This window comes from Talpa occidentalis, unplaced genomic scaffold, assembly GCF_014898055.3.
Source record: "Talpa occidentalis isolate TD23 unplaced genomic scaffold, MPIMG_talOcc4v2.1 talOcc4.7, whole genome shotgun sequence".
NCBI classification, from domain to species: domain Eukaryota; kingdom Metazoa; phylum Chordata; class Mammalia; order Eulipotyphla; family Talpidae; genus Talpa; species Talpa occidentalis.
In genome coordinates this window covers 3,983,872-4,007,664 of record NW_023605083.1, presented here as the reverse complement: position 1 = coordinate 4,007,664, position 23,793 = coordinate 3,983,872, and the positions used below count along the sequence as shown (strand labels likewise).

The window sequence follows — 23,793 nt, the reverse complement described above, 5'->3', positions numbered from 1 at the left end:
CTCCTCAGCAAAATGGCCCGAGGAAGCAGCAGCCGCGGCCGCCGCAGCGCCCGCCCGCCCCACACCCGGCAGCGAGGGGGGGCGCGCGGGGCGGGGCGCGCGGGGCGGGGCGCGCGGCGGGCGGGGCGCGGGGCGCGCGGGGCGGGGCCGGCCTGACAGCTCGCGCACGCGCGCAGCCCCGCCCCCGGCCCCCCCGACCCCCCGGCCCGACCCCCGTCCTCGGGCTCCCCCCGGGCTCCGCCGCGCCGGGGGGTCCGGAAGGACGCGTGGGGAGCCGGGCGCCCCCGCCGGGCTCTGTCTCCGCCTCGGCGCGCTCCGCCCGCTCTCGCCTCTGGGCAGAGCCGCCGGTCTACACCCGCGCTCTGCGGAGGCCCGAGGAGGCTGCGCCGCGCCGAGCGCGCTCCGGGCCTCGGGGCTCCCCTGGCCGCCATTCGCGCCGGCCCGAGCTCGCCCGGAGCCTGTTTCCCCCGCCCGGGCGCCCCCAGGCCCGGGGAGCCCCGCAGCCCGGCGCGGCGCGCGGGGGGCCTGGAGCGCGAGGTCTGCGCGCCCCGAGGCCGGGGACGCGCACCCAGGGGCGACCCGGCTGGCGGCGAGTGGCCGGGAAAGGAATCCAGGGGCGCGCAACCACTGGTTTCTGGTCTCTGAAACTAGTGATTTCCAACTTGTTTGGCCAAGAGACGCTCAGACGTGAGATCATGTTGCCGCCGGGTGGTGCAAGCGACGGCGCTGGGGCCACAGAGAGCGCCTGTGGCTCCAACCCGCCGCTCAGACGGGCGGCCCTGGACGGAGACGCCGCCTCGCGGGACGCCCAGAGCCCCCGCCTGCCCGCAGCAGGTAATACCGCGTCGTCTCACCGTGTGCCTGTGAGGTTAAGGCGCACCTGCTGCCTGACCTGCGGCTCGTAAACCGAGGGCTCATTTTTAGGAGATACTGACCCCCTTTCTGCGTGTTCCAGAGGTCTCCGCGCGCACAGTTCCCCCCTGCTCTCCACCCCTCCTGAGTACCTCAGTTCATTTTATTGCCTTTCCTGAGTAACTGTGGGCTCCTAAAATATGCCTCGTTTCAGAACTTCCACAGGGATGCGTCTCTGACACCCACCACCAGGCCCACCCCCAGCCTCCACCAGCTTGTTCCCCACCACGAAAGGGTGGGGCTGAAAACCCCTTGCAGATAAGCCTCTGGGTCTACTTCCTTTGTTGACAGAGTTACAATAAACTTAAACTATTTAAACTGCTCAGCTCTGTCTTTCTTCAGTTACAAGTCCCCCCTCCTCCTTGTTAGTGTATGTGCTTAAATATTTTATTCTGGCAATGACCAGGCCTGGAAACTCTTTAGTCCAGAGACTACTAGACCTCTGACAATCAGAACGTCCAGCCACCTATCTTTCAAGGCAGATTAATACCCAGAGTGAGTTGGAGGGGGTATGAGAAATTCAAGTCATGGGGCACCGTTTACTTTACTATTTGGAAATGTAAGTGAAATGCAGGTTGCCTAACGAGACCCTGCCTGGGTATCCACCTCCACTTCCCTTCCTGCCGAGACTTGAATATTTTCTCAAATACAATGATCTAATCTCGACGTGGAGACCTCTCAAAAATGGAGTGACTGCGTCAAGAAGATGCCATTCGGAGAAAAACACCTGCTGCTGAAGAGAAGAGACAGGAGAAGGGAGGAGTAGCAAGCGGAGCAGAAAACATGAGGCACGTAAAGATGAAACCTTTGAAGACGAGTAAGCAGGAAATAGTTATAGGAACCCATTAAAAGCCACCGCAGCAAAACTCTATGGAGCCAGGTTAATCAGACCACACTGCAAATATGTTCATGTCGGTAAGTTTAGGTGGTAAGAGTGAAAGGTTTGAAAGGGTCCAGATCTTTAAAAAATAATAAAGGAGAAAGACACCACTGGTTTGAAGTTACGGAAGCATACAGGGACCAAGATAAAGAAAAAAGCCAGCGAAGATAAGATAAAACACAGTATTTTTTGAGGAGCTAAGTCCATTTCAGCTTCCCTTAGAGTAAAACGGAGTGACTCTTAAAGAGGAAATACTCAGTATTAACAACTTACTGGACCTGACCTACTTAGGAATCAATTGTCACAAGAGGTGATCTACACTATGCAAATGCTGGAATTACCCAGGGTGTCAGTCTGGGTTACCTACACCTCAGCAATAGAAAACACGGATTTACAAGGTTACCATCTTGGTGGGTAACTATATATATTTCGACTGAATAAGCTGAACACGTGGCTGTTACCACTATTATAAAGTCTCTGGACACACACCCTATATAGACTGCTACTTAGTTAGAGGCAAACCGTCTTATTTGGCAATTCTCACCTGCTTGCAATAAATAATTATCAGAGTCAAGGACTTAGATGTATAAATATCTATATCTTATTTATTTCAAGAGACACAGATTTTGTAATTGTTAAATCAGGTCCCTAGCGTCCCACTGCTTACTAGATGTCTGGCCTTCCAGCAGGTAATTTAAACTTTCTGTGCTTCTGTTTCCTCATTTGTAAAACAGGCACCTCCTAGGTAGGGTGCCTGAAACGAGGGAGCTGGCAGTGAGCACAGGCTTTGGGGGCAGCCAGATTCAGACAGCCCCACACCACAGCTCCAGAGCTTCGGCTGAATTACTTTCCTTCTCTAAGCTGGAGTCTCCTCTTCTATAAAATGGAAATGCTCCTTGCTTCAAAGGTTATTACAATGATGAAAAGAAAGAAAACTCATGTAAAATGCTTAGCACACAGGGCCCAAGTGTTGGTGCCCTTTCCTTCCCTCTTACTTTATGGAGATTTTTAATTATTGTATAAGAAAAGCAATCCTTTGAGCACTTCTGACAGCACAAGGCAGCTTGCCTGGACTCCAGCTGACTGGTTGTCTAATGGTGAACAGCAATTTCTAATGAAATGCTCAGGACTTTCTTTTTTCTTTAAAAAGGCTTCCATCAGTTTCTAGCTGAACATTCCCTATTTATTTAGCATTCAAGCTTCTTACTGAGGATCCAAGAAAGCAGCCAAGTGGAAAAAGTTGGAGTGGGATAAAAGTCGGGACTCTATGGTGAGTAGAATCTTAAAACTACAACCAATTTTTGCAACTGATGATGGAATTCCCCTGAAGGTCAATAAAGAAATGCAAAAAATCAAGAAAATCTGGCCGGCTATGAGGCTGACGAGTTACACATTGTGCCAATAAGCTGAAGTTTAATTTGAAGTTTTTCTCCAGGATTTAAGATGTGTCAGGGCCCAGCTTTTCCATGAGGATCACTGGGCAGGAAAACACCAAGGTCATGCCCCCACCCCAAGCGAAAGAATGTCTTGGGAATGTATTTCCAGGCCCTGATTTGGCTTTTGGTTCTCTATACTGTGTTGATAGAGGTTTTGGGTCTGAAACACCAACTTTTTTTTAAAGATTTATTTATTTATTTATACAAGCACTGGGTACAGTCAGACGTGCAGGAGGGTGAGAGAATTCACCAGAACCAGAGCAGGGAACAGAACAGGCAGACTGACAAAATACACTGCTGAGGGGAGTAGCAGGCTTGGCAGGAGAGATCTGCGTGCCATGTGGGACCCTCGCCAGTGGCCTGGAATCGAACCGGTGCTGCAGAGGTGGCGGGCAGCCTTGCAGCCCAGCACTCAACTGCTGCACCATCAGGGGAGGCCCTGAAAACAACAACTTTTGATAAGAAAAACAAATGCCACTTCTGTCTTACTACACCTGGAGAATATGAACCCATTCAGTATTTTAAAAGATTGCTGAAAAATTTTGGAACAAATTTTGCTAAGTATCATAGCTCTAGGTTGGAACTACCAGTTTTGCTCCTAGTAGCAACCTTTAGTGGCTCCTGCGGAGTTGGAGGAAACAAAAATAAAATGCATGTGACTAAGAAAGTAAGGCCAAAACCCAGCCTTAGATCCACCTTTTCAGCCCCTCCAGGCTTTTTCAGTCCTTACCTTAAAGTTTAATGCCCCTTTGGAAGCACTGCCAGGGAGGAGCAGGCGTAACTTGTTGGGTTGCTCAATGTGTCTGTTTCCAGTTACAGTGTCATGATTATGCAAACAAACTTTTCTTGAAACTCTGAAATCATGAGTCTAAATATAAGCAGTTTTCACAGAATTGGAAAACTGTCTAAAAAGTACTTCGCCTTTGTAATTACTGTTCCCGTTCTTATTTGTCTCAGTTCTAAACTAATGACCAGCATTCTACAGTTCTCGACTACCTGGAGGAAGCTATCTCTGACAAACCTCTGGGGAAACACCATAGCACATGACCTTGGTGAAGGCCACAGGAGAATTCCCAAGTGAAAAGAAGCAAGGAACAAGATGCAACTATGAGTCCTTGCGAAATGGTTTTCCAGAAACCAAAAGACAAGTTTTCTACCTTCTAAACTATTCAGATGTTTCATCATACAAAACACGAAATCAAGATTCTTCCTAATCACTCCCTGTTGAAGAAGCCTCTATATTCAAATTTAAAATCAGAAATTCTCAAAAATGTTACCACACTTTAAAAAGTAAACAGTAAACATACTCCAAAGCATTTGAAGTTTAAAGTGCTTTAAAAAAGAAACTGCACTTATGAATCACCCTTCCCTTTATTAGTTGTTCAGTTTCATATTGAAGTGAGACTCAGCTATCTGTTTTTGGTATTTCCTCCTGATACCTAAAAGAAAGTATCACTTATTTTACATCATTCCTACCATGCCCTTTCATGTTGCTGATTTATAAAATGCTTTCCAAAAGTATTTCATTTGATAACACATTGTTACTTGGGTTCTGGCTTTTTTTTTCAGGTTATAAAAACCCACCTTTTATTTTTACCCGGCAAGTGTTGGGGGAGTCTGTAACAAAAATAGGTCCACATGGGGCCTCCCTGCTGGCGCAGGCTGTTGAGCACAGCGTCATGAAGTTGTCCGCAGCCTCTGCAGTGTGGGTTCAATCCGGCCGGCTGGGGAGAGTCTCCTGTCTCGCCCGCTGCTCCCCTCAGCAGTGTATTTCGTCAGTCTGCCTGTTCTGTTCCCCACTTTGTCTCTGGTGAATCTTCTCACCCTCCTGCGCCTCTGGCCTGTATCCCTGTTCTTGTATGAATAAATAAATCTAAAAAAAAAAAAAATGGGTCCACAGCCTATGGAGTGCAAAAAGAAGGGTCCACAGCATTAGACCAGGAGTGGGCTGGCAGCATGGAGCTCAGGGGTGGGCGGCTTCACTCCAAGTGTGGGCCACAGGCTGGGGCCCTACTGTTTGGCAATGGCAAAGGGCTTCTCCACCTCCATCTTGCCACAGTCTGAGACTGTCCCATCCTCAGGGCTTGTCTCGACCATCTGTCATGGCACTGTCCCCCTTCTGCGAGACCACCATGCTTCTAGGACCTTGCCAAGCACGTGCTCACCATCTATCCAGGCTCTCTCCACCATTTAAGAACTGGGAGCCGCTGGTGTCTGCCCTGGGCCTTGGCCAGCTCCCTCAGCGTTACCTCCAGAGCCACCTCCCTGGGCGAAGCCTCTGTCCTGGATCATTAATTCTTGATCACGCAATGGAATTTGCTGTCTTTGTAGTCAAACCCTTTCTCTCCTGTAGCTAAGGCGGGTTAAAGAGACCCATACTCATCCTTGGCCTATGTCTTTATCTCCAATGCACAAGTCAAAGTACACTTCAATGGTGATGTGGGTCCCTTCTTCTCATTGGCCACTGAAGCTCCTGGCAATAGCAGAAGTGGAGACCCACAGGAAGGGCCTGGAGAAAAAGGACCTTCGTGGCACTTATTATCTGCAGGAGAATCAAGCTCTGCCAGGGGAAAAGGGTCTTTTAACAGCACAGTGCAAGAAGCACAGCCAGTTTTGAAGCAGGTGGATTCCAGTCTTGGTTCTAAAGATACTTGCTGAAAATTAACCAACCACTGGAGTGATCATGAGCAAATCACTTAGGGTTTATTTTCATGTCCGTTGAATTAGATTTTGTGGATTCTGGTCTCTTCGGGAATCTTAGAATCAACCCCACTTATCCTTAGGGGATACCTTCCAAGAACCCTGTGGATGCTTGAACGTGCAGATAATAACAAACCCTACATACTATATCCTCTGTTTTCCCCTATACATACATGTGCGTGGTAATGTTTGATTTATAAAGTAGGCACCATCAGAGATTAACAATAATAAAATAGACCAATCATAACATACTGTAATAAAAGTTATGTGAATGTGGTCTTGAGACAAATTATTGTATTTAATATTTCTGGACCGTGGTTGACCACTGGAACCACAGAAAGAGAAATCATAGGCCAAGGCAGGATCACTGGAGATGCCTAAAGATCAGAGATTGGGGAAAGCAGGGCTCTCCTCCACCATCTAGCAAACATCACTGTCCGATCTTTCTGGCCCCACCTTAATGCCCTACTTTTGTCCTTGCAGAGGGTGTAACAGAACTTGCACTGCCTTTGGCTCAAGGGAAGAATGCATGCTTCATGACTTTTATTAAGATTGCACACAGCTGGAAGATCTAGGACTCTCATCCCAGTTGACTTCTTTAATCTGTGTGCAGTTCCATGAAAATATGTTCATTTCAGTTCCTAGTCCCAGTCAAAGACTGAAAGGATCTGGTCCTGTCATAGAACACGCTCCTGCACTGATACTCAGATTGGCATTCTGGGCGATTTTTATTTTCTCTGATTTTGAGTCCTTTTTTTAAAGATTTATTTATGCATACAAGAACTGGGGTGTAGGCCAGAGGGGCGTGTGTGTGAGAGAGAAAGAGAGAGAGAGAGGGAGAGGGGGAGGGAGAGAGAGAGAGAGAGAGAGAGAGAGAGAAATTCACCAGAGACAGAGTGGGGAGCAGAACAGGTGGATCAAATGAAATACACTGCTGAGGGGAGCAGCAGGGAGACAGGAGAGGTCTGCTGTGCCATGTGTCTCAGCTCCCTGGCCCAGGATTGGGGATGGAAACTCCTGCTGCTGCTTCATAGTGCTGAGACTTAACCCCTTGTGCCACCAGGGAGGCCCCTATTTTCTCTGATTTTGCTTAAATAATTTCACACAAAGACCGTGCATTGTTAGTGTGGCCCGCTTAAAAAAAAATCAAAAAACGAAATAAACCTCACCTGTTTATTAACAATTTTAATAACCACGTTCTTCTAAAGCTCCTTGATTTAAAAAAAAAAAAAAAAAAAAAAAAAAACGAGAGAAGGGAACCCACTACTGAATCCTTCCATTAAAGATCTACCCAAAGGGCCTCCCTGGTGACGCAAGGGGTTAATACGCAAGCTATCTGCAGCCACTGCAGCAAGAGTTTGATCCCCGGCCAGGGAGCTACCCACATGGTGCAGCAGACCTCTCCTGTCTCGCCCACTGCTCCCCTCAGCAGTGTATTTCAGTCGATCTGCCTCTTCGGTTCCCCTCTGTCTCTCGTGAACCCTCTCACCCCCCACAACTCTGGCCTGTGCCCCAGCTCTTGTATGTATAATAAAATCTTTAAAAAAAAAATCTACCTACAATTGAAAAAATAAGCAAATGAATAAAGGTCTCCCTATAAATTCCGAGGAAAGTTTCCACCCAGAACGAGAAAGACATGAGCCTTAGACTCCATCCAGGGCAACAGAAATGAAGCAAAGTCAAAGGTTCCCACGTGGCCCTCCCCGCTGCCCCTGAAACAGGCCTTGCAGAGCCTCATTTTGCTACCTGTACAGAGAGACAGTGGTGACACCTATTTCATCGGACCGTTCCAAGGCGTACAAGCGAGAATGCAGACAAAAGACCTAACCGAGGGCTCCATAAACCCTCTGTCTGCAGCCATTTCCTCTGAAATTTCAGTGTTAAGTGCTTAGAAAACCAAGGACTGGGAACCCGCCAGGAACCCCCAGGGCTAGTCCGCCGAGGGCGCGCAGCTCTCGGCCTGGGCCCATCACCGAGCAGGCCAGGCGTGCGGGCCCCAGGGCCAGCACCCCACGCTCGCGGAGCCGGGGTTCCCCCGGGGGCGGGGTCCGGCCCGGGCCGCTTCCCAGGCCCAGCGCGGTGAGCCCGGGCCGCTGCCGCACGGGGGCGCCACCTGTGCTGGGGCCGCCGCAGGCCGCGCGGGGATGGGCCCCTGAGCGGCCCCGAGGCGGCCAGGCGCGGCCCCTCGGCCACGTCGCGGGCAGCAGGTCGCCGGCCCAGGGTCACAGGCCGCGCCGCTGCCCGCCCGGGCCCCGGCCGGGCCCTTCCGGCGCCGCCGCCCTTTGACCCCGGAAGTGGGCGGGGAGGAAGCGGCTGGTGATGCTGGAACAAACATGGCCGCCCCGGCGCCCCTCGGCCCCTCGGGCTCCCGCGGTCCTCGGCCGGCCGCCGGCTTCCGGCTGCTCCCGCTGCTGGGGCTGCTGCAGCTCCTGGCCGAGCCGGGCCTGGGCCGCGTCCACCACCTGGCGCTCAAGGTACGGCCGCGGGCCGGGCAGGGCCGGGCCGGGGGGCGGAGGCCGACGCCGCTCCCCCGGGACGGGGCAACTTCGGCTCCTCGGGGGTCCTCGGGGCCACCCGGCCCCGGCGCTCGGGCGCGGCGGCTCGCGAGGGCGGCTCCGGGGAGCGACGGGCGTGACGGCGCGGGGGCCCTCGGGTCGTCGGGGGGGCCGGAGGGGGGGCTCGAGCTGAGACCGGGAGGGGGCTGAGCTGCCGCGTCACCCCGGGGGACCCGGGGGCCGCGCTCGCCCTCCCTGCCGGCTCCCGAGGCTCCTCGCCCGGGGCGGCCCCCCCCTCCTCCCCGGCAGCTTTCATCTCCGACTTCACTCGTCGGCGGCCTCCGACTCGTCCCCTCCTGCCTGCAAGTTGGAAAGTAGGCGAAACCTTAGTCTTAGTTTTCTGGTTCGCCCTAGGGCGCTCTCCGGAGTGATCAGAGCTGCAACTCTGGAGGAATTTCAAATCTTGCTTGAAATACAACACCGAGAATGAAAAATCAGCTGTGAAAAAAGGTTTCTAGCCAGGGAGACTGTCCTGTTCGTCCTACCTGTCACTTGTATTTTGTACACACACCCAAAAAGTCGGCTAAGGCTAAACGTCCCTCCAGGCGGTTCAGCGGGTTAATATATCTGGAAAATAAGAAAACACATCTTTATCAGCCAACGTCTTACACGTTTGCTCACAGTTAACAGTTTTCTAAGAAGCTGAGGGGTTATAGAGTTTATCTTACTTTAACGCATTGCTTTAGGAAGCCACCAAATGTTTTGATTTATTATGAACATAGTCTTTAAAGAATACAGTCAGCACTAGAAGCCTGACCAGACCCCAAAACCGTACTCTGGGGTATCATTTTTTGTTGTTTGTAAATAAAAATAACCCTGACAAAAGTGGTTCTTTCCAGGGAGATGATCTTGGCTCCTTTTGAGACTCTGCTGAGAGTGATTTGAGAAAGTGCAAGTAGAATGCAGACGAAACTTCCTCGGAGTTTGTTGGGGCTTTCTGATCCTCTTTAAGCTTACTTGTAGCCATAGTTCCTAGGCTTGACTTCAAGTTAAGAAAGCGATCTTTAAAATTCTTTCATTTTACACTTTGGCATCCTTTATCTTAGATCAGTAATGCAGCTGAGGTCATATTAATTAGCTTATAGATTAGATATAGGACACACTGGGATATGTCTTGACTCCCAATCCTGTGCTCTTTTTACTTTTCTACAATTAAAATGTCAGCTGGCTGGATCATTAGATAAATGCTAATAGTGTTGGTATAGATGAAAATTTATACTAAGCTCCGTGGTAGAAGCAAACTAAGTTGGTGTAATTTGGTGATTGATTTCTCTGTCTTGCAACAGTAAAGCTTTTTATCTTTGTAACATAGCTTCTTAAGTGTGGTCCTTACTCCATAGTCACTACTGTGATTGTTTTAAACATTGTATCTTCTTGCCCAAGGAAAAGGAAATCACCTGAAGAGAGCCTGTCAGAGAAGCAACATTAGATTGTCTTTACCATGTATTCCTTTTAATGGCTGAATACTATTACATTGCATGGGTTTTTTGGGTTTGTTTCTTTGTTTTTAAGCATAGCCATTTTCCTACTGATGGACATTTGGGTTTTCATTTTTTGGCCATTGTGAATAGTTCTGCTACAAACATTCACATGCAAATCTTTGTGAAGACATGTTTTCATTTCCGGGTGGGGGGTAGTGTCTAGGAGTGGAGTAGAGTTGTCATATGGTGGATTTATACTTGACTTTTTAGGAAACTGCCAAATAACTTTCTAAGATGACTATGCCACCAGCAGTTTATGGGGATTCTCCTTTCTATACGTTGTTCCCATTATTTATTGTTTTTTCTAAAGATTTGTTTATTCATATAAGAGCTGGGGTGTGGGGGGAGGGTGAGAGGATTCACTGGAGACAGAGTGGGGAGCAGAATGGGCAGATCTACTGAAAGACACTGCTGAGGGGAGCAGCAGGGAGAAAGGAGAGGTCTGCTGCACCATGTGGGTCAGCTCCGTGGCCAGGGATCAAACTTGTGCTGCAATGGCTGCTGATATCTTTCATAGTGCTGAGACTTAACCCCTTGTACCACTGTTATAGGACAGGGAGAGGGGCAGCCCAAACCCCGCAAACCTGCCTATTCTACATGGGTTCTGCCATCCGCCGCATCAACACAAAACATAGGAGACTTTAATGGGAAGGAACTTTAATAAAACTAGGAAACAATACAGGTAAGGCAAAGAGTCTAGTTTCTAAATGAAGCATCCAGAGTTACCTGTCCCCTCGTGGGTAAAAGTCCATCCAAATGGGATTGGCCCAGAGCAAGGCCCCAAAGCCTGCTACAAGTCTAAAGCATCTTCCAGTGGGGACCCACAGAAAAGGGTCACAAACAACTGGACAAGCCCGGAAGGAAAAGAGCAAAATCAACATCAAGATAAAAGCTGCCATGGTCACCTCCCCACGGGTCTCACCCACATCTGTGTCACCCAGTCCACGACCAAAAGACAAGCGCAGTTTCTTCACGTGTCTCTAGGCTCCAGGCACCTCCTCCAGGTCTCCTTGCTCCATCCTGCTTCCTTCCTCAGTCTCCTCTGCAGCTTCTCCTCTTCCTGCTCAGCTCCACCCTCCCTTGGGTGGGGCAGGGAACCTCCCCCTTTCCTGGGGACCACCCTGTTACAATCCCCCCTTTTAATTTTTATTCCACCATATCTATGGTGGCACAGATCTCATGGTGCAATCTTAGGAGACAGTCTTTTTTCAGTGTTACAATGTGTGTAAGTAAAGCAACAATTAGTCAGCAGCATTGTCCATGAATGTCCAGTATGAGTTTCATTACTTAAAAATAGTCCATTATCCAAGCCAAAAGAAAAAAAATTTGGAGCATTGGCTAAAACAAGATAGCAAATATATCAAAATCACAGGGAAAAAATGTTAAAATGGTTCAACTTATGCAAAAACGAATTCTCTCAACCTTGATCCCAAACTTTTTACAGCATAGCAAAAGTTTGCAAATTAAATCTACTTTTAAACCATTTTTCCTATTTTTGCATAAAATCACAGGGTAGAAATAACTAACAGCAATTTTTAGCTGGCTTTGTTGAAATACTCCATACAGGATCAGAGCGAACCGGTGGCATCCAGTCGAGGTATGCTTCAGGTATAAAGTTGGTCTCATCAGACCCCACCTGGGCTTTCCTCTTCTCGAGGGTACCAGGGCATTTTCGTTGGCCGGGTTGTCCAGTCCTGCCAATGGAGGCAAGCTTCCTCACCTTCTTTGGCGGTCTCTGGAACCCTACAAACAAGGCAAACAGGTTCTCCTCTTCTTGGTTCAGCTCTTTTTCAACTTTCTGGAAGAACTCCACACAAAGCCACACAATCAAATTCAGGTCCAATTTTTTTGTTAAAACAGGCAAAATCCCTATGGAAGTTATGCAAAAACAGACTCTGAAATAAGTAGCAAAAATTACTACCACTATTTGTATGCTGTGTTGGTATCAAGGGGAGAGAAAATGTGACAAGTTAGTTTTGCTGGAAAAAAAATTACAACCTTTCTGCAGATCCTGGTTACTCAAAACAAAACAAAACAAAAAACTTCGTGGATTCAGGACAGAATGCATAAAAAAATTTCCAGTATGTCAAAGAATCTGTTATAGGACAGGGAGAGGATCAGCCCAAACCCTGCAAACCTGCCTATTCTAAATGGGTTCTGCCATCCGCCGCATCAGCACAAAACATAGGAGACTTTAATGGGAAGGAACTTTAATAAAACTAGGAAACAATACAGGTAAGGCAAAGAGTCTAGTTTCTAGTTTCTAGTCTAGTTTCTAAATGAAGCATCCAGAGTTACCCATCCCCTCGTGGGTAAAAGTCCATCCAAATGGGATCGGCCCAGAACAAGGCCCCAAAGCCTGCTACAAGTCTAAAGCATCTTCCAGTGGGGACCCACAGAAAAGGGTCACAAACAACTGGACAAGCCCGGAAGGAAAAGAGCAAAATCAACATCAAGATAAAAGCTGCCATGGTCACCTCCCCACGGGTCTCACCCACATCTGTGTCACCCAGTCCACGACCAAAAGACAAGCGCAGTTTCTTCACGTGTCTCTAGGCTCCATGCGCCTCCTGCAGGTCTCCTTGCTCCATCCTGCTTCCTTCCTCAGTCTCTTCTGCAGCTTCTCCTCTTCCTGCTCAGCTCCACCCTCCCTTGGGTGGGGCAGGGAACCTCCCCCTTTCCTGGGGACCACCCTGTTACAATCCCCCCTTTTAATTTTTATTCCACCATATCTATGGTGGCACAATCTCAGGGTGTAGTCTTAGGAGACAGTCTTTTTTAGGGTTACAATGTGTGTAAGAGAAGCAACAATTAGTCAGCAGCATTGTACATGAATGTCCAGTATGACAGTTTCATTACTTAAAAATAGTCCATTATCCAAGCCAAAAGAAAAAAATTTGGAGAATTGGCTAAAACAAGATAGCAAATATATCAAAATCACAGGGAAAAAAAATGTTAAAATGGTTCAACTGATGTAAAACACAAATTTTCTCAACCTTGATCCCAAACTTTTAACAGCATAGCAAAAGTTTGCAAACTAAATCTACTTTTAAACCATTTTTCCTATTTTTGCATAAAATCACAGGGCAGAAAATAACTAACAGCAATTTTTAGCTGGCTTTGTTGAAATACTCCATACAGGATCAGAGCGAACCGGCGGCATCCAGTCGATGTAGGCTTCAGGTATAAAGTTGGTCTCATCAGACTCCACCTGGGCTTTCCTCTTCTCGAGGGTACCAGGGCTTTTTCGTTGGCCGGGTTGTCCAGTCCTGCCAATGGAGGCAAGCTTCCTCACCTTCTTTGGAGGTCTCTGGAACCCTACAAACAAGGCAAACAGGTTCTCCTCTTCTTGGTTCAGCTCTTTTTCAACTTTTTGGAAGAACTCCACACAAAACCACACAATCAAACTCACGTCCAATTTTTTTTTTTTTTAAACAGACAAAATCCCTATGGAAGTTATGCAAAAACAGACTCTAAGATAAGTAGCAAAAATTACTACCACTATTTGTATGCTGTGTTGGTATCAAGGGGAGAGAAAATGTGACAAGTTAGTTTTGCTGGAAAAAAAATTACAACCTTTCTGCAGATCCTGGTTACTCAAAACAAAACAAAACAAAACAAAAACTTCGTGGATTCAGGACAGAATGCATAAAAAAATTTCCAGTATGTCAAAGAAACCTTAGTAAATGTCAGGTGTATTTCCAGGTCTATTCAGTCCTTTGTAGGAAAGTTTTTTCCTCTCAACAGTTCCATCAATAGGAATCTGTTGAGACCTTTTCTCCCTATATTTCCGGGAACAATTTCTGTAGGTGTGAAACAATTGAATTATACAATATTACAAGGTGACAATCACCAGTGACAATTTAAATACATCCCAGATACTAAGAGGTTGTTTTTTTTTTTTTAAATACACATTTTAGAAAACCACTGTTAACATTCTGTATACACCAAAGTTTTACCATTTTCCCAAGTGACAATGCTTCCCTTCCAGTTTTACTTCATTAGGTAAAAGCCAAATAAAACAAATTCATGTAATGCCTTCCCAGGAGGAAAAGGAGAAACTTCGTGGAGTGTCTCAGGAGCTCTACTGAGGTTCCACAAAATTTCCTTGCATCAGTCAAATGACAGGCTACCAAATTTGTACTTGAATTTAGATTTCTGGGAAGCTTTGCCATAAATATCAGAAAATTAACAGAAACAACAATATTCAATCTCTATGAAGGCATCGGCTTAGTTCAGTAGCACAATGTTGACAATCAAACCATAACCTTTAGTTTTTCTCATAACTGGAGACTTTTTTTTTTTTTTCCAACGTCTATGGGCACCACGTATACCAATTTTTCAACCTCTCTAGGCCAAGACAGACACAAGGACATACAACATATAACGTATAGACAAAGACTTTTTTCTTTTAGTTATGCCACGTAGAATATGTTATGTAACTGCAGTTTTACTCCATAGGCTCAGAAAAAAAATGTCAAAGTCCAAAAAAAATGTGGAGTGTTGCTGGCAGAAAAACTTCCAGTTGTCATCCTACAAACCTAAGACTTTGGAAATAGGAAGGAAAAGTTTTATTAATCACAAGAGTTACATGACCTTGTTTATCACATTAGGGTTTTAAGTGTTGAAGACTTTTTGTTAGAAGTCAATCCTGGGGTATTCTGTACAGCAACTGAAAGAATAAAAGTAACAGTTAACTTTTAAGCAAAAGGAGTCATCTCTTGTTAGCCACCAAGCAGGCACTCCTTGGGTTTCCTGGAATAGAACCTGAAAAAGCAAAATCAAAATATCAGTAATTAACTTTCAATTAAAAGGAGTCATCTCCTTACTTCTGTTAGCCACTCTGGGACAGAAGCTGAAAGAGCAGATTCAACATCTAAGCACAGATTACACCTCCCCCACACTAGGGAGGGACAACAACAACACAGGTATGAAAACCTGGTACAGTTACATGATGCACCCTAAAGAGTGCTTTCCACAACAGACCTTCCTCAGTAGGAAGCAGAAACTTAGAATCTTGTCTTACACCAGCAATTGAACAAATCCAGTATTCAAAATGGCAAACATGCCCAAAACAAATTGTGTAGACAAAATTCACAGCAGCAAATCCTTTCAGACTCAGACAAAATCTTGTTAATTTTTCTGATCCAGACTTTGCAAAAATTCAAGTTATCTCCAAGAATCCATCAAGGCTACCAGCAATTACCAGTTACTGCTTAAGGCTACTCTTTCCTTAACACCCAGGCATACATTTGCTAATTAAAACACCACTGCTCCTCAGTTGGCTTGCAAAACCCATCAGACACAGGGCAGGAAGTAGTCAAAGACAAAGCAACATACCACTGAAGAACCATTATTGCCTTTAGAAATGCTAATGAGACAGCAGAGATTACAAAAAGAAAGAAAAAAAAAGTTCCAAGTGGCCTCAGACGCCATCTTTGATCTGGCCACATGGTCCAATGTACTGCCTAATCTTTTGAGTAAAACTGGCACAGAACAATTTCCACAAAATCAAATGTCTTAGCAAGTCACTACAAACAAATTACATACAGACACACAGATCTTCAAATCGACATATGAAACAAACACACCGGAGAAACCAAAAATCACATTTGCGCTTATGGTAGCCAGTGCCATAGGGAAGCCCAATTTCCCCATGGGGCTGACTAACCACGGATGGCTGTCCTAAATCTTCGTGGTCGCCAAATCTGTTATAGGACAGGGAGAGGGTCAGCCCAAACCCTGCAAACCTGCCTATTCTAAATGGGTTCTGCCATCCGCCACATCAGCACAAAACATAGGAGACTTTAATGGGAAGGAACTTTAATAAAACTAGGAAACAATACAGGTAAGGCAAAGAGTCTAGTTTCTAGTTTCTAGTCTAGTTTCTAAATGAAACATCCAGAGTTACCCATCCCCTCGTGGGTAAAAGTCCATCCAAATGGGATTGGCCCAGAACAAGGCCCCAAAGCCTGCTACAAGTCTAAAGCATCTTCCAGTGGGGACCCACAGAAAAGGGTCACAAACAACTGGACAAGCCCGGAAGGAAAAGAGCAAAATCAACATCAAGATAAAAGCTGCCATTGTCACCTCCCCACGGGTCTCACCCACATCTGTGTCACCCAGTCCACGACCAAAAGACAAGCGCAGTTTCTTCACTTGTCTCTAGGCTCCATGCGCCTCCTGCAGGTCTCCTGGCTCCATCCTGCTTCCTTCCTTCCTCAGTCTCTTCTGCCGCTTCTCCTCTCCCTGCTCAGCTCCACCCTCCCTTGGGTGGGGCAGGGAACCTCCCCCTTTCCTGGGGACCACCCTGTTACAAAACCTTAGTAAATGTCAAGTGTATTTCCAGGTCTATTCAGTCCTTTGTAGGAAAGTTTTTTTTTTTTTTTACTCTCAACAGTTCCATCAATAGGAATCTGTTGAGACCTTTTCTCCCTATATTTCCGGAAACAATTTCTGTAGGTGTGAAACAATTGAATTATACAATATTACAAGGTGACAAATACCATTGACAATTTACATACATACCAGATACTACTGTTAACATTTTGTACATACCAAAGTTTTACCATTTTCCCAAGTGACAATGCTTCCCTTCCAATTTTACTTCATTAGGTAAAAGCCAAATAGAACAAATTCATGTAATGCCTTCCCAGGAGGAAAAGGAGAAACTTCGTGGAGTGTCTCAGGAGCTCTACTGAGGTTCCACAAAATTTCCTTGCAGCAGTCAAATGACAGGCTACCAAATTTGTACTTGAATTTAGATTTCTGGGAAGCTTTGCCATAAATATCAGAAAATTAACAGAAACAACAATATTCAATCTCTATGAAGGCACCGGCTTAGTTCAGTAGCACAATGTTGACAATCAAACCATAACCTTTAGTTTTTCTCATAACTGGAGACTTTTTTTTTTTTTTCCAACGTCTATGGGCACCACGTATACCAATTTTTCAACCTCTCTAGGCCAAGACAGACACAAGGACATACAACATATAACGTATAGACAAAGACTTTTTTTTTTTAGTTATGCCACGTAGAATATGTTATGTAACTGCAGTTTTACTCCATAGGCTCAGAAAAAAAATGTCAAAGTCCAAAAAAAAAATGTGGAGTGTTGCTGGCAGAAAAATTTCCAGTTGTCATCCTGCAAACCTAAGACTTTGGAAATAGGAAGGAAAAGTTTTATTAATCACAAGAGTTACATGACCTTGTTTATCAACTTAGGGTTTTCAGTGTTGAAGACTTTTTATTAGAAGTCAATCCTGGGGTGTTCTGTACAGCAACTGAAAGAATAAAAGTTAACTTTTAAGCAAAAGGAGTCATCTCTTGTTAGCCACCAAGCAGGCACTCCTTGGGTTTCCTGGAATGGAACCTGAAAAAGCAAAATCAAAATACCAGTAATTAACTTTCAATTAAAAGGAGTCATCTCCTTACTTCTGTTAGCCACTCTGGGACAGAAGCTGAAAGAGCAGATTAAACATCTAAGCACAGATTACTCCTCCCCCACACTAGGGAGGGACAACAACAACAGAGGTATGAAAACCTGGTAGTTACATGATGCACCCTAAAGAGTGCTTTCCATAACAGACCTTCTTCAGTAGGAAGCAGAAACTTAGAATCTTGTCTTACACCAGCAATTGAACAAATCCAGTATTCAAAATGGCAAACATGCCCAAAACAAATTATGTAGACAAAATTCACAGTAGCAAATCCTTTCAGACTCAGACAAAATCTTGTTAATTTTTCTGATCCAGACTTTGCAAAAATTCAAGTTATCTCCAAGAATCCATCAAGGCTACCAGCAATTACCAGTTACTGCTTAAGGCTACTCTTTCCTTAACACCCAGGCATACATTTGCTAATTTAAACACCACTGCTCCACAATTGGCTTGCAAAATCCATCCAGCAGAGAGCAGGAAGTAGCCAAAGACAAAGCAACATACCACTGAAGAACCATTACTGCCTTTAGAAATGCTAATGAGACAGCAGAGATTGCAAAAAGAAAGAAAAAAAAAAGTTCCAAAGTCCTAGCAACAAGAACCTTTGAATTTTACAAGAGCACGGCAAGTGCCCTCAGACGCCATCTTTGATCTGGCCACATGGTCCAATGTACTGCCTTATCTTTTGAGTAAAACTGGCACAGAAAAAATTTCCACAAATTAAAATCTCTTAGCAAGTCACTACAAACAAATTACACACAGACACACAGATCATCACAAAGCTTCACACACAGTTTTTCAACAGCAAATCGACATATGAAACAAACACACTAGAGAAACCAAAAATCACATTTGTGCTTATGGTAGCCAGTGCCATAGGGAAGCCCAATTTCCCCATGGGGCTGACTAACCATGGATGGCTCTATCCTAAATCACGTTGGACGCCAAATCTGTTATAGGACAGGGGGAGGGGCAGCCCAAACCCCGCAAACCTGCCTATTCTACATGGGTTCTGCCATCCGCCGCATCAACACAAAACATAGGAGACTTTAATGGGAAGGAACTTTAATAAAACTAGGAAACAATACAGGTAAGGCAAAGAGTCTGCAACAGGGTGGTCCCCAGGAAAGGGGGAGGTTCCCTGCCCAACCCAAGGGAGGGTGGAGTTGAGCAGGAAGAGGAGAAGCTGCAGAAGAGACTGAGGAAGGAAGCAGGATGGAGCAAGGAGACCTGGAGGAGGCGCATGGCGCCTAGAGACACGTAAAGAAACTGCGCTTGTCTTTTGGTCGTGGACGGGGTGACACAGATGTGGGTGAGACCTGTGGGGAGGTGACCATGGCAGCTTTTATCTTGATGTTGATTTTGCTCTTTTCCTTCCGGGCTTGTCCAGTTGTTTGTGACCCTTTTCTGTGGGTCCCCACTGGAAGATGCTTTAAACTTGTAGCAGGCTTTGGGGCCTTGTTCTGGGCCGATCCCATATGGGTGGACTTTTACCCACGAGGGGATGGGTAACTTTGGGTGCTTCATTTAGAAACTAGACTCTTTGCCTTTCCTGTATTGTTTCCTAGTTTTATTCAAGATCCTTCCCATTAGTCTCATGTGTTTTGTGTTGATGCGGCGGATGGCCGAACCCATTTAGAATAGGCAGGTTTGCGGGGTTTGGGCTGCCCCTCTCCCTGTCCTATAACAAGTCTAGTTTCTAAATGAAGCATCCAGAGTTACCCGTCCCCTCGTGGGTAAAAGTCCATCCAAATGGGATTGGCCCAGAGCAAGGCCCCAAAGCCTGCTACAAGTCTAAAGCATCTTCCAGTGGGGACCCACAGAAAAGGGTCACAAACAACCGGACAAGCCCGGAAGGAAAAGAGCAAAATCAACATCAAGATAAAAGCTGCCATGGTCACCTCCCCACGGGTCTCACCCACATCTGTGTCACCCAGTCCACGACCAAAAGACAAGCGCAGTTTCTTCACGTGTCTCTAGGCTCCAGGCACCTCCTCCAGGTCTCCTGGCTCCATCCTGCTTCCTTCCTCAGTCTCCTCTGCAGCTTCTCCTCTTCCTGCTGAGCTCCACCCTCCCTTGGGTGGGGCAGGGAACCTCCCCCTTTCCTGGGGACCACCCTGTTACACCACCAGGGAGGCCCCTGTACCCATCATTTGTTACTGTTGTCTTATTTTAGGGGAATCAAAGGCATCATATTGTTTGATGCATAAATATTTCATTATGTACCTATTAGAAATAAGGACTCTTTTTTTTTTTAAGATTTATTTATTTATGTATACAAGAGCTGGGGTATAGGCCAGAGGGGATGAAAGGATTCACCAGAGACAGAGTGGGGAACAGAACAGGCAGACTGATGGAAGTACACTGCAGAGGGGAGCAGTGGGCGAGTCTGGAGGTCTGCTGCACCATGTGGGTTGCTCCCTGGCTGGCCAGGGATCGAACTCATGCTGCAGAGGTTGCGGACAGATTCATAGGTTGTGGCTTAATTTGTTGTACCACCAGGGAGGCCCAGAAATAAGGACTCTTTAAAAGACATAAATACAATGCCATTATAGCCAAAAAAAAAACAACTTCAGTAGCATCAAATACTAACTCAGCTTCAAATTTCCATTTTTTATACATGGATTTAAATTTAAAAAAAAAAACAGAATTTAAATAAGATCTTCACATTATGATTGGTTAATATACCTTTTAGATCTCTCTTAATACCTAACAGATCCTACTCCTTCTGTCCCCTCCCCACCCCGTGCTGGATTTTTTTTTTTTTTTTTTTAAAGATTTATTTATTTATTTATACAAGCACTGGGTACAGTCAGAAGCGCGGGAGGGTGAGAGAATTCACCAGAGCCAGAGCAGGGAACAGAACAGGCAGACTGATGAAACACACTGCTGAGGGGAGCAGCGGGCGAGACAGGAGAGGTCTGTGTGCCATGTGGGACTCTCACCCAGCAGCCAGGGATCAAACCGGCACTGCAGAGGCTGTGGGCAGCTTTGCAACCCAGCGCTCAACCGCTGTGCCACCGGGGAGGCCCACCCATGCTGGATTTTGTTGATTATTTCCTTGTGGTATAATTTGATTGTTCATCAATCTTTTGTATTTTCTGTAAATTGGTGATTAGATCTAGCGGCTGGATCATGGTGGGTTTAATTCTTTTGGTGACACTCATAGGCAGTGCTGTGTTCTTCCGTTGGGGACATAGTGTCTGATGGTCTTTTTGTCCTATTGGTTGCTGTTGATGTCTGATGTGTTTTATCTCTTACTTCATTAATTAATGCCTTAGTCCAGGTGGAGCTGCTGTCACAGACTCGGTGCTTTATAAGCAGCCAAATCTGACTTCTCACAGTTCTGGATGCAGAGCTGGACATCAAGGAGGCCAACACGGTTGCTTCTAATAATGGCGCTCTTCCTGGTTCAGAGCCGGTGTCTGTGCTATGACCTCTGGTCATGGAAGGGACCAGGGCTCTCTTCCTGGTCCCTTATCCTCATTATGTAGACCGCCTTCATGATCTAAGCACCCCCCAAAGACCCACACTTCCTAACACCATCATTTTGGATATTAGAATTTCAAAATATGCTCTTTAATTATGCTATTTGATATCAAGTTGATTAAATTCTATTTTATTGTGTGGTGGATCTTGGTATAGTTCTCAAGTGTGGTACACAAGACAAAGGAGGTGAATGTAGCGCTCACAGGTATCATTCCTTAGACAGTAACATGCTCAGGGAACACTGGTAGTTAGTTGCTTTATGCGTGGTTCCGACCCAAAGGAAGTTTCAGGCCAATAAAGAAACCAGATACAGCCCTCTGTATTCTGAGTTCTATATATAATTTCCCCTGTTGATGGAGTGTTTCTTAAGTATTTTAATGCTTCTTGACTTTGTAGTCTTAAGATATAGAATATAATTTAGCCTTTTCTGGATGACAGGTAATTTCCTTTCATTTATTCGATAAACATTTATTTTCTGACTCATAGCTGTGAATAAATGGTAATATTTAAATGACCATTAATGTTATTTTAATAGTAATTTTCTAATTTTTTTTTAAAGATTTATTTATTTATTTATACATACAAGCACTGGGTACAGTCAGAAGCGCGGGAGGGTGAGAGAATTCACCAGAGCCAGAGCGGGGAGCAGAGCAGGCAGAAGGACTGAAGTACACTGCTGAGGGGAGCAGCAGGCGGCAGGAGGGGCCTGCGCGCCATGTGGGACCCTCGCCCCGTGGCCGGGGAGCAGCCGGGGATCGAACTGGCGCCGCAGAGGCCGCGGGCAACTTCGCAACCCAGCGCTCAACCGCTGCGCCACCGGGGAGGCCCAATTTTCTAATTCTTACTGATGAAAAAAAAGGAGAGTCCAAATTTTATGTTAAAGATGGTCTGAAGGTAGCTCTTACATCATGGACAAATTTTACAAATGCAGAATATTAAGGTGACTGGTAGTTCCAGCCTTTAGGGAGCTGCTGCCTGTGCGACAGTGACCAGGAAGTGTCTTGCTAAGACTTTGTGTGCTTTGATTTAATTTGGGCATTTCTTGGGTGGGTTTTTGACTTTTATAATTATCTATAGGTTGTAACTCAGATAAGCAAAACTTTATACCAGCGGCTTCATGCAGCGCAAGAAAGAGCATGCCTGTGGAATAGGCAGGTCTGGGTTGGCACCCCAACAGCCTTTAAGTGCTCTTTAACTTTTGGGCTAGTCAGGTAAGAAGCACTTACTTATAGGATCTGTGCTAGCTGGGGTTGAGTGTAAGCAGAAAGTCTCAAGAAAAGATATGTACGTAAACATTTTATTATGACAAACCTATGTATGCATATATACACATATATGCATATACTCGTATATGCATATTCATTGAGCGGATTTTCATCTTACTAGGTAACTTTGTAACTTACATCTTCTCCTCCCTTACCCACTGTTCTCCAGGTATCTGTTACATGCTCCGCAGGCTCTGTTCTAGACAGAGGCTGTGGCGGTGGACAGGGCTGGGCTGCCGACTTCCAGCCCTCTTAGCTCTGAGCTGTTTTTGTTTGTTTGTTTAGATTTTACTTTTACATAGAACTGGGGTGTGGGCCAGAGAGTGGGTGGGGGGGTGAGAGGATTTACCAGAGACAGAGTAGGGAGCAGAATGGGCAGCTCCACTGAAATCGCTGCTGAGGGGAGCGGCAGGGAAACAGGAGAGGTCAGCTGCGCCATGTGGCTAGCTCCCTGGCTGGGGATTGAACTCAGGCCGTTGTGGTGGTAGCGCTGAGAATTACCCCTAGGCCACCAGGGAGGCCCAGCTCTGAGCTGTTTTTATTTCCTGCAGTTCAGTTTGTGAGAAAAACTATATTGAAGTGTCATTGCTCCTCTTGCTTTAGATCTGAAAACAGTTTAATGCAAAATTGTTGGGGATATTTGAGCAAACGCATTTCCTGACCTTCTGGTCTTTGGTCACAAGAGCAGAACTGTCGGCATGAAACAGTTTTATACTGGGGTCGGGAAGAGAAAATACACCAAAATCACAGTTGTCTTCATGGGCTGGGGGAGTGTTTTTTCTCACACGTCGCTCTCCAGATCAGAGCTCCAGTCTGAACTGTGGGCACGCTCACTCGCTGCCTGCGCCCCTCTCCTCCCGGCTCTCTCCTAAGCACCCCCAACAGAAGTCAGCGGCTCTTACCCGCCCCCCGCCCCCTCACGCTTCCTCCAAAACACCAGCATGTTTTCGCGAAACCTTTCCTTCTTCACTTCTCGCCACCCAGCCCGGAGTCTCGCGTGTCGCCGGCGTCACCTGCCTCAAATCCCACCCCCGCCCTCCCCTCCCCTTGGACACGCGAGCGTGGCGCTGCGGGGCTCCCCGAGCCAGGCCCCTCTCCCTCTCTTTAGTTCACAAGCCCCAGCTCGGGGACCAGAGGGGACAGCGGGCGTCCTGTCTTGCTGCTGACTTAGAGGCAGGGCTCCTCGGCGCTCCCTGCTGAGGAGGATGCGGGCGTGGGACGCCCAGGGACATTGCTGCGCCCCGAGTTTGTCGAGAGTCTTTGTCATGAAAGGGTGGTGTTTTTGTCGAATGCTTTTTCTGCCTTTGCTGAAACAATCATTTTGTCTGTACGGCGTGGCCGTTGGTCTGTCCGAGTTGACCAGGCCAGTCCCCCGCCGCCGTGGCCCGTGGTCTCCTGCGGTGCCGCGGCATTTGGCCTGCGAGTGTTTTGAGGAATTTTGCATCTCTGTTCAGCAAGGACGGTGACCTGAAGCTTCCTTTTCTGGTGGTGTCCTTGTCTGGCTTTGCCAGCAGCATAACACTGGCCTCCAAAAACGAATTTGGAAGTGTTCCTCCACTTCTATTTTTGGGAAGAGTTGGGAAGGATTGGTGCTTGTTTTTCCTTAACTGTTTGATTTCTGATCTCCTGACTTGT

General features: G+C 46.6%; 1 protein-coding gene and 1 long non-coding RNA gene across 2 annotated transcripts in view; both read left to right on the top strand.

The window, feature by feature from the left end:
- The first annotated feature begins 785 nt into the window (after positions 1-785).
- Positions 786-5,088, top strand: LOC119231009 (uncharacterized). The gene is made up of 3 exons (XR_005121848.2): positions 786-834; positions 2,984-3,062; positions 4,186-5,088. It is a non-coding gene; the product is annotated as an uncharacterized LOC119231009 (long non-coding RNA).
- Positions 5,089-8,261: 3,173 nt separating this feature from the next.
- The window catches only part of GPR107 (G protein-coupled receptor 107), a 51,765-nt gene continuing 36,233 nt past the window's right edge, over positions 8,262-23,793 (top strand). Inside the window, exon 1 of the mRNA XM_037495435.2 lies at positions 8,262-8,402. Coding sequence (XP_037351332.1) covers positions 8,262-8,402 — 141 coding nt within the window. The remainder of the gene's footprint in view (positions 8,403-23,793) is intronic.